Genomic DNA, 10792 nt, shown 5'->3' on the forward strand with positions numbered 1-10792 from the left:
CAGGGACATTGTCTTACAGGGTGTTGACATGAGTGTGCTCTCCAGTCATCCCTATCCCAGTGTGAGTGGGGCATAATTGGTTGATTGACACCAGCTGTGTGACATGAATGATTGAGCCAGCTGATCCTATATATGTGACCATTCCCACAATAAACGTTGCTTCCTTGATAACATGAACCCTGTCTGACAGCGTATGATTCCTCCGTTCAGTGTGTAGTCCGATCGTTATGGTCTTAGCCAATACGCAATAACCAACGTTTAACAGGTTATGGGCCCAGAGTGCTACCATGGCGAGACAATCGGAAAGAAGTTCGCGTTGGTCTCGACTAGCGTTTGACGGAGATGAGGAAAGCCTTTCTGACCGGGGTGCCCAGAACGCCCAAAGCGCACGTAGCCAGAGCGCACAGCGAACAGACATTGTGTGCTACAAATGTGGCCAAAAGGGACATATCAAAAGGACCTGTCGACGCAAGGTGTGGTGTAACCACTGTAGGAGCTCCACACATCAAGGAGCCGCCTGCAGAAGGAGACCGGACCAGGACGACGCGCGAGGGGTGTCCGAGCAAGACAAGCCAGGACGCAGTGTTACGAGGGGTCTGATGGTGGACACCGGTGCGACTGCGCATATTATCACCGACCTGGCCAGGTTTAAGGTGTTCGATGACGGTTTCCAGGCCGAGACGCACTGCGTGGAGCTGGCGGACGGCACGAGGAGCAAAGGGGTCGCAGAGCGCAGAGGAGATGCGGAGGTGTGCTTGATGGACAGCCGAGGGAGGCGACTGACTACAACGCTGCGAGGGGCGCTGTACATCCCCTCATTCCCCCAGGACATCTTCTCTGTAAAAGCAGCCACAGACACTGGGGCAACTGTGATCTTCAGAACAGGAGAAGACATCCTACAGCACAGAGACGGTACTGCATTTCACATCCATGAGCATAATAGACTATATTATTTGCCCACAGTGGATGACCAATGTGATCAAAGTAAGAGCTGTTTTGATCTAAAGACATGGCATGAAATTCTAGGACATTGTAATTTTGAGGATGTTCTGAAACTCCAGAATGTTGTTGATGGTATGTCAATTAAGGGAAAAATTGATAAATCTAACCTGAACTGTGAAGTGTGCACTCGGGGAAAGTTTGTACAGAGCTTCAACAGGAAGCCTGATAGAAGGGCCAAAAATGCTCTAGAGTTGGTGCACACAGACCTAGCGGGTCCAATTGACCCAGTGTCCATAGATGGACATAGATTTGCACTTTCGTTCACAGATGACTATACTAGTACTGTGTTTTTCTACTTTCTTAAGCACAAGAGTGATACTGTACAGGCGACAGAGCAGTTCATAGCTGACACCGCCCCGTATGGTAGGATCAGACGTATCAGGTCAGATAATGGTACTGAATTCACAGGGAAAGAGTACCAAGGGCTACTGAGAAGAAATGGTATCAGACATGAGACATCATCTCCATATTCGCCACATCAGAATGGCACTGCAGAACGCCAGTTTAGGACTCTCTTTGACATGGCTCGATGCATGTTATTAGAGAGCAAGCTACCCAAGGTGTTATGGCCTTATGCAGTACAGACTGCATCTGTAGTGAGAAATAGGTGTTTTAACAATCGCACAAAACAGACACCTTACATGATGCTGACAGGGAGACGTCCCAATATGTCTAGGATGCAGAAGTTTGGAACGGTGTGTTATGCCTACAAACAGGATAAGAAAAAGCTAGACCCAAGGAGTGAGAAGGGCTTCTTTGTAGGGCATGACAAGAAAAGCCCAGCTTACCTGGTTTTCTATCCTGACAGTGGAAAGGTGAGGAAGCACAGACTGGTCAGATTTATGCCAAAGACGATGGGTGAGCAGCAGACACAGACTGAGATATCAATAGATGATGAGGACTGTGATGTGCCACAAAGGGCCAGCACGACTAAGCAAAGGGACGCGAGTCCAAAGACAGCTGAAGAGCATATTCCTGTGACCAGGCCCGAACAGGTGCAGACTAGGGAGAAACAGGAGTCTCCACGCTATCCTCCCAGGGAGAGGAAGAGACCTGATTATTTTGGGGACCGTGTCTATGAAGTAGGAAGTCAGGACCAGGCACAGGTAAACATTGATTACTGCTACAAAATGTTGTGTAACGTACCTTTGACCTACAGTGATGCAGTGAAGTCACCCAAGTCTAGAGAATGGGTCAGTGCTATGGACGACGAAATGCAATCATTGAGAGAGAATGGTACGTTTACTTTGACTAACTTACCCCAGGGCAAAGTTGCAGTGGGGGGTAGATGGGTGTATACAATCAAGAAAAATGCAGATGGTTCAGAAAAATACAAAGCACGCTATGTTGCAAAAGGCTACAGTCAGAGAAGGGGTGTTGACTATGAAGAGACCTTTTCTCCCACAGCCGATTTAACCAGTGTTCGAGTGTTGATGCAAAAAGCAGCACAGGAGAATTTGATTTTACATCAAATGGATGTCAAAACTGCCTATCTTCATGCACCGATAGATTGTGAGATATACATGGAACAGCCAGAGGGTTATGAGCAGACATCTGGCACAGAGACAGTGGTGTGTAAACTAGAGAAGTCACTGTATGGTCTAAAACAGTCTGGCCGAAATTGGAACCATTTATTACACGACTATCTAATGGTGAATGAGTTTGTGCAAAACCCTGCAGATCATTGTGTATATACTAAAGAAACGGAACATGAGAAAGTGATCATGATTATATGGGTCGATGATTTGGTTATTGCTGCCAGTAACGAGAATGCACTGAATGTTGTAAAAGAGATGCTCTCAAAGAAATTTCAGATGAAAGATATGGGCAAATTGACACATTTCCTGGGAATCGATTTTGAACAGTGTGATGGATGTGTAACAATGTCACAAAAGCAGTGTGTAAAGAACATGCTAGAGAGGTTTGACATGCAGAACTGTAAACCCAGATCGACGCCTTGTGAGCAGACACTCAATTACACTGAAGGAGCAGGATTAATGAGTGATGTCACTCGGTACAGAGAGGTCGTCGGTAGCCTCATCTACCTGACTATGTGTACTAGGCCAGATCTTTGTTTCATAGTGAGTAAACTGTCCCAGTATTTTACCAAACCAACCGAGGAGCATTGGGCCACTGCCAAACATGTATTGAGGTTCTTAAAGGGCACCAGTGATAAAATGTTGTGTTACAAAAGGTGTAACTCTGATTTGAGATTACAGGCTTTCAGTGATGCTGACTGGGCAGCAGATGTCACAGACTGTCGTAGCACAACAGGTTACTGTGTTAGTCTACATGAGAATGGTCCATTGGTCTCATGGAAGACCAAAAAGCAACCAACGGTGGCGTTGTCCACATGTGAGGCGGAGTACATGGCATTAGCTGCAACCACCCAAGAGTGTTTACACCTGACTCAACTGTTGACACATATGGATGCATGCAAGTATGCACCACCCATTGTCCATGAGGACAATCAGGGAACGATTGCATTAGCTAAGAACCCAGTCCGCAGACAAAGATGCAAACACATAGATATAAAGTACCATTTCATCAGGTCTACAGTACAGAATGGACAGATCTGTTTGCAATATTGTCCCACAGATCAAATGGTGGCTGATGTGTTTACCAAACCAGTAACTAAGGACAAATTGGTTAGGTTCACAAAGGTTATGTTTGGGAGAGAAACCACATCAGTGTGAGTAAGGACCAAGCGGTCAATTTTTGTTTTGGTTTTCTTGCTTTATTTTTTCAAAGTGTTATAAGAGAATACCAGTGAAAAACTGAAGACTGTTTGTAAATGATGATGATGATGATGTATATTCTTGTTTCACAGGAGAGGAACAATATCAGTGCCAGCTTTTGTTTGTTTGATTGATGGAATGACAGCCCCAAAGAGTGTTATGGAAATTGTAGGCTACTGATTGTTATTGATTTGTTTATTTTTCTCTCCATCTTGGTCAGGTGAGAGCAAGTGGGGGTGTTGACATGAGTGTGCTCTCCAGTCATCCCTATCCCAGTGTGAGTGGGGCATAATTGGTTGATTGACACCAGCTGTGTGACATGAATGATTGAGCCAGCTGATCCTATATATGTGACCATTCCCACAATAAACGTTGCTTCCTTGATAACATGAACCCTGTCTGACAGCGTATGATTCCTCCGTTCAGTGTGTAGTCCGATCGTTATGGTCTTAGCCAATACGCAATAACCAACGTTTAACACAGGGACATTGTCTAACAGGGACATTGTCTTAGGGGGACATTGTCTAACAGGGACATTGTCTTAGGGGGACATTCTCTTACAGGGGGACATTCTCTTACAGGGGGACATTCTCTTACAGGGACATTGTCTTAAAGGGACATTGTCTTAGGGGGACATTTTCTTAAAGGGACATTGTCTTAGGGGGACATTGTAGAACCTTGAGGGACATTCTCTTACAGGGACATTGTCTTAGGGGGACATTCTCTGTGCGTCCAGTCCACACAGGTCTCTGATAGTCCATCCACGCCGCGGCCTGAGGTTGTTCCTGGGGGAGAAGCTCTCTGGCGCCACCGTGTGGCGGGTCAGGGGACAGCAGGTCAGGTCAGGGGACAGCAGGTCAGGTCAGGGGACAGCAGGTCCGGTCAGGGGACAGCAGGTCGCTTCTGATCTCAGAGTTACAGCTTAGTCCTGTCCCAGCGGGGGAGGAGGGGGAGGGAGGGAGGGGGAGACAACCCCTCCCCCCCCTCCCCCACCAACCCTGCTCGGCCGGTCAGATCAGAGAGTAAAGGCACTGGTAGAGAGAGAGAGAGAGGGAGAGAGGATGAGGGAGGGAGAGGGAGGGAGAGAGAGAGAGGGAGAGAGAGGGAGAGAGGATGAGAGAGAGAGAGAGAAGGAGAGAGAGGGAGAGAGGATGAGAGAGAGAGAGAGAGAGGGAGAGAGGATGAGAGAGAGAGAGAGAGGGAGAGAGAGGGAGAGAGGATGAGAGAGGGAGAGAGAGGGAGAGAGGATGAGAGAGAGAGAGAGGGAGAGAGGATGAGAGAGGGAGAGAGAGAGAGGGATGGATGGAGCAGGGAGGGAAGGGGGGGGGGGGGTTCTAGTGTGCCCCCTCCACCCTCCCCCCTCCCCCCCCCCACCCAACGTCCTCTCCCCTCCTCCTGAGTTGCATCTTGTAAGAAATGCGCTATACAAATAAAATTTGATTTGATTTGATCCTCCCCCCGTAAATGTCCTGGTGTCGTACAATCACACCATCGCAGTCAGCAGACCAATCAGGTGAGAGGAGACCTAGATCCTCTCATCCAATGACAACGCAGGAAGGGAGGGAGTCAGCTGACGCCTCTCGACCAATCACAGAGGCTCCCTGTCACAGAGGGCCCCGGCCCGGCCAATGAGATGAGAGGCCAGAGGTGTGGTGGGCGGGACTTCCTTCCACAGAGAGCCGGTCCTGCCAGTGTGGGCGTGGCTCAGACCAGCAGCTGGTTCCTGATTGGATGGTTGTGCAACAGAGGAAGGAGCCCTCTGATTGGCTGATTATCCTCGTCTGTCTGTGAGGAGGCGGGGCTCAGAAGTCTGTGTGTGTGTGTGTGTGTGTGTGTGTGTGTGTGGTGTGTATGAGTGTGTGTGTGTGTGTGTGGTGTGTATGAGTGTGTGGTGTGTATGAGTGTGTATGTATCTGGTTTGAATCTTGACGCAGGAGGTGATTTTGTGTGTGTGTGTGTGTGTCTGTCTGTCTATCTGTCTGTCTGTCTGTCTGTGTCTGCCTGTCTGTCTGTCTGTCTGTCTGTCTGTCTGTGAGTGTATGTGTGTGTGTGTGTGTCTGTCTGTATGTCTGTGTGTGTGTGTGTGTGTGTGTGTGTCTGTCTGTCTGTCTGTCTGTCTGTCTGTCTGTCTGTGAGTGTGTGTGTGTGTGTGTGTGTGTGTGAGTGTGTGTGTGTGTGTGTGTGTGTGAGTGTGTGTGTGTGAGTGTGTGTGTGTGTGTGTGTGAGTGTGTGTGTGTGTGTGTGTGTGTGTGTGTGTGTGTGGTACATAGATAGATCAGCATGGTATATATATGTGTGTGTGTGTGTGTGTGTGTGTGTGTGTGTGTGTGTGTGGTACATAGATAGAGCATGGTATATCCCTGAAGATTGCTTTAATGAGTTTTGGCACCGCGGCACTGAGGGGGGGGTGAGAGGGTCAGAGTTCACAGTGTCCAGCGGTCTCCTTGGCAACAGGGGAGGGGATTCACATTGGGTTCCGTCGTCATAGGAACAGATCACTGTTGTCGTCCGGGAGACCTGCTGGGAGGGAAACAACAACAACAACAACAACAATAAACAACAAACAACAACAATAACCAACAACAACAACAACCAACAATAAACAACACCAATAACCAACAACAACAACAACAACAACCAACAATAAACAACACCAATAACCAACAACAACAAGAACAATAAATAACTGTTACGGCGGTGCTGGTACAGAGGGGTATTCCATCAACATCGCTAAAAGAAAATCCAGGTTTAGTCTACCAAGTCTCGCGAGAGTTCCTAAAAAATATCCAGGCACATTCTGATAAGTCTCGCGAGAGTTATCAAAAATAAGCCAGGATTTTCCTTTAGCGACGTTGATGGAATACCCCCCAGGTGTTGTGGTGTTTGCAGCTGTAATGAGTTTGTGTTGTTGTTGTTTCTTGTGTTGTTTCTCCCAGGTGATTGTCCTTCCTCCTGCCTGCGGCCATGGCGACGGCCTGATTGAGCACACCTGTGCCCAATCCTCAATCAAGGGTGGAGGGAGGATAAAAGCCTGGGAGAGACACTCAGTTGGTGCCAGTGGGCCAGACAACAACCATAGAGGTTTTTTTTGTTGTTTTTTTGTTAGTTGCAGCTGTAGTTTTGTATATCCCAGTTTTGTAGTTTGTGTTTATTAATCTTAGGTTCATAGTCGTTTAGTCTTAGTTGTATTTGATTGGTTAGTTAGATTAGATTGCCACTAGGCCTGTTAATTAAATTTTTTCTTTATTATTAATACTGTAGATTAATTCGCTCTTCTTTTTACAGAGTAGATTTCAGTTAAAGAGTTTTACGGAAACCTGTTTTGTTATCATTTTTACAATAAATCTTGTTTATTTTACATTTCCCTTCTCCTCTGATTCTTGTCCCCCCGGTTTATTTAATTGTTACACCCCATATCCCCTAGACCATCTATGGGGTCGTAACAACAACAAACAACAATAAACAACAACAATAAACAACAACAATAAACAACAAACAACAACAATAACCAACTGGGATTTTTGAAGAACCATGGAAGGATTTTTCCAAAAGGTCCGTTTCAGTTTCAGTTTTCAGAGACCTAAAAGGCAGTCTGCGAGTCAGACACACACACGCACACACACGCAGACACACAGACACACACACACACACACACACACACACTCACACTCACACTCACACACACACACACACACACACACACATACACTTTACCTGTGAATTTACCTGTGCAGAAACGTGGGTAGACCCTTTAGTCTGAAGGGTGCTCTGGACACGATCTGTTCACCTCAAACCACTCATCTATACACCTGTTAGAGAGAGAGAGAGAGAGAGAGAGAGAGAGAGGGAGAGAGAGAGACAGAGATAGTGTGAGACAGAAACAGACAGAGAGAGAGAAACAGAGACAAGAGAGAGGGAGAGAGACAGAGAGGGAGAGAGAGAGGGAGAGAGAGAGGGATAGAGAGAGAGAGAGAGAGAGAAAGAGAGACAGAGAGAGAGAGAGAAAGAGAAATAGAGAGAGAGAGAAAGAGAGACAGAGAGAGAGAGACAGAGAGAGAGAGACAGAGAGAGAGAGACAGAGAGAGAGAGAGAGTGAGACAGACAGAGAGAGAAAGAGAGAGAAAGAGAAAGAGAGAGAAAGAGAGAGCGAGAGAGACATTCCAAATCAGAGACAGACATCGCAACCGAGGAAAAAGTAGCGAAAGACGGATGGATGAAAAAGACACTTAGCCTTTGTGGATCAATGGGTGGAAAGATAAATGGAGGGAGAGAGAGAGAGGGAGAGAGGGAGAGGGAAAGAGAGAGATAGGGAGAGAGAGGGGGAAAGGGAGAAGGAGAGAGAGAGAGAAAGAGAGAGAGGGAGAGGGAGAAGGAGAGAGAGAGGGAGAAGGAGAGAGAGAGAGAGAGAGAGAGGGAGAGGGAAAGAGAGAGAGAGAGAGCCCCACCATACACCAGATGCTCAGTGAGCTCTACGCAGTCATGGTCCGGGACTAAAACCATTATAACAAAAACAACATGGAATACAAATCTTTAACAATTTCATCCTGGAACATTCAAGGTCTGAGGTCGACTGCCTTTGGCATTAAGAGCAGAAACCCAGACTTCACGAAAGAAATGTCAAACACAGACATACCTTATTTTCCGGACTATAAGTCGCTCCGGAGTATAAGTCGCTTTTTTATAGCTAAATTTATTTAGAAATATATTTCACAAAATCCAAGACCAAGAACAGCGCGTAGTGAAAGACACATACAAGATAAACTACAAAGTTTAGAGTCAGCCATAAAAGACTACCAGAACCCGCTAGACTCTCCAATTACACTAAAGGAAGTACAGGACAAAATAAATTCACTCGAAACAAGAAGGCCTGTGGTATCGATGGCATCCTAAATGAAATGCTAAAATTCACAGACGTCAAATTCCAATTGGCTATATTAAAACTCTTCAACATTGTCCTTAGCTCTGGGATCTTCCCCAATATTTGGAACCAAGGATTGATAACGCCGCTCCACAAAAGTGGAGATAATTCTGATCCAAATAACTACCGTGGGATCTGTGTCAACAGCAACCTTGGGAAAATCCTCTGTATTATCATCAACGACAGACTCCTACATTACCTCACTGTAAACAATGTCCTAAGCAAATCCCAAATTGGCTTTTTACCAAAGTATCATTAAACAGACCATATATTCACCCTCAGCACCCTAATTGACAACCAAATAAACAAAAACAAAAGCAAACTATTCGCCTGTTTCGTAGATTTCCAAAAAGCCTTTGATTCAATTTGGCACAAGGGTCTGCTATTCACACTGTTGGAAAATGGTGTTGGAGGAAAAACCTACGACATCATAAAGTCAATGTACAGGGCCTTGACAGTGAATCTCACTAAGACGAAAATTATGATTTTCCAAAAAAGATCCAGCCTCCAGAACGACAAATTCAAATTCTTCCTAGATACAATTGCCCTAGAACATACAAATAATTATACCTACCTCGGCCTAAACATCAGCACCACAGGTAGCTTCAACAAAGCTGTGAACGACCTGAGAGACAAGGCAAGGAGGGCTTTTTACGCCATCAAAAGGAACATCAAGTTAGACATCCCTATTCAAATCTGGCTCAAGTTATTGGACTCCGTTATAGAACCCATTTCCCTCTATGGTTGCGAGGTCTGGGGTCCACCTGCCAACCAAGATTTTACAAAATGGGACAAACACCAAATTTGCATGCAGAGTTCTGCAAATCCATTCTTCGTATCCAACGTAAAACACCAAATAACGCATGCAGAGCAGAATTAGGATGATACCCACTAATTATACAAATTCAAAAGAGAGCGTTTTACAACCACCTAAAAGAAAGTCACCCTGACACGCTCCATAACAAAGCCCTTATGCACAAAGAGACTCTAGGGAGATGCCCCCTCAGCCAGCTAGTTCTGGGACTCTCACAGTCACAAGCAGAGCCACCTATTAGACTAAACCAAATTATAAGAAAAAAAAAGAAAATTGGCAAGAATCAACCAAAAACCAGAGCAAATTGGAATGCTATTTGGCCCTAAACAGGAAATACACAGTGGCAGAATACCTGAGTACTGTGACAGACCCAAAGCTAAGGAAATCCTTTACTATGTACAGACTCAGTGAACACAACCTGGCCATCGAGAAAGGCCGCCACAGGCAGACCTGGCTCCCCAGACCAGACAGACTGTGCACCCACTGCACACAAAACCAGGTGGAAACAGAGCTGCACTTCTTAACTACCTGCCAGCTGTACAAGGACATCAGGGACACATACTTCCCACTGATCACCAACATCCAGGGAGACCTTGAGGACTTGACCAATGTCGAAAGGCTACCATATCTGCTGGGTGAGGTACAGCAATGTGCAAACACAGCAGCAAGATTTGTTAGCTGCTGTGATAGAAAAAGGACATCAAATGGGCTAAAACCCCCATAAGAATTGAAATAAGTTTTATTTCATTTATTTATTCTAGTATGTAATCTATTTGTAATCTATTTATTTGTAATCTAGTATGTAATCTATTCATTTATTCTAGTATGTACATGTATGTACATTACATTATTTTTGTTTTTGTTTTTTTATCTTCACACTTCACATGCTTTGGCAATGTAAATGTATGTTTCCCATGCCAATAAAGCCCTTTGAAATTGAAATTGATTGACAGAGAGAGAGAGAGAGAGAGAGAGAGAGAGAGAGAGACAGAGACAGAGAGAGAGAGAGAGAGACAGAGAGAGAGAGAGAGAGAGACAGAGACAGAGAGACAGAGAGAGAGAGAGAGAGAGAGAGAGAGAGAGAGAGAGAGAGAGAGAGAGAGAGAGAGAGAGAGAGAGAGAGAGGGAGAGAGAGAGAGAGGGAGTAATGACAGAGAGAGAGAGAGATCTTCCTCCTCACCCCTGGTGGTAGACACACAGACTCACCCCTGGTGGTAGAGAGACTCACCCCTGGTGGTAGATGCAGAGACAGGGCAGTCTGGCGATGGTGTCTCCCTGGACCAGCTCCTCCAGACACACGGCGCACTCCCCCGCGTCCTT

At 45.9% G+C, this 10792-nt stretch overlaps 1 protein-coding gene across 1 annotated transcript in view; it reads left to right on the top strand.

The window, feature by feature from the left end:
* Window positions 1–287: 287 nt before the first annotated feature.
* The window catches only part of LOC308166787 (cyclin-dependent kinase 14-like), a gene marked incomplete at both ends in the record, with an annotated part of 46036 nt that continues 35531 nt past the window's right edge, over window positions 288–10792 (top strand). Inside the window, one exon of the mRNA XM_080541113.1 lies at window positions 288–912. Coding sequence (XP_080397239.1) covers window positions 288–912 — 625 coding nt within the window. The remainder of the gene's footprint in view (window positions 913–10792) is intronic.

The sequence above is a fragment of the Nansenia antarctica genome, assembly GCF_963989245.1.
Source record: "Nansenia antarctica genome assembly, chromosome: 10".
NCBI lineage: Eukaryota > Metazoa > Chordata > Actinopteri > Argentiniformes > Microstomatidae > Nansenia > Nansenia antarctica.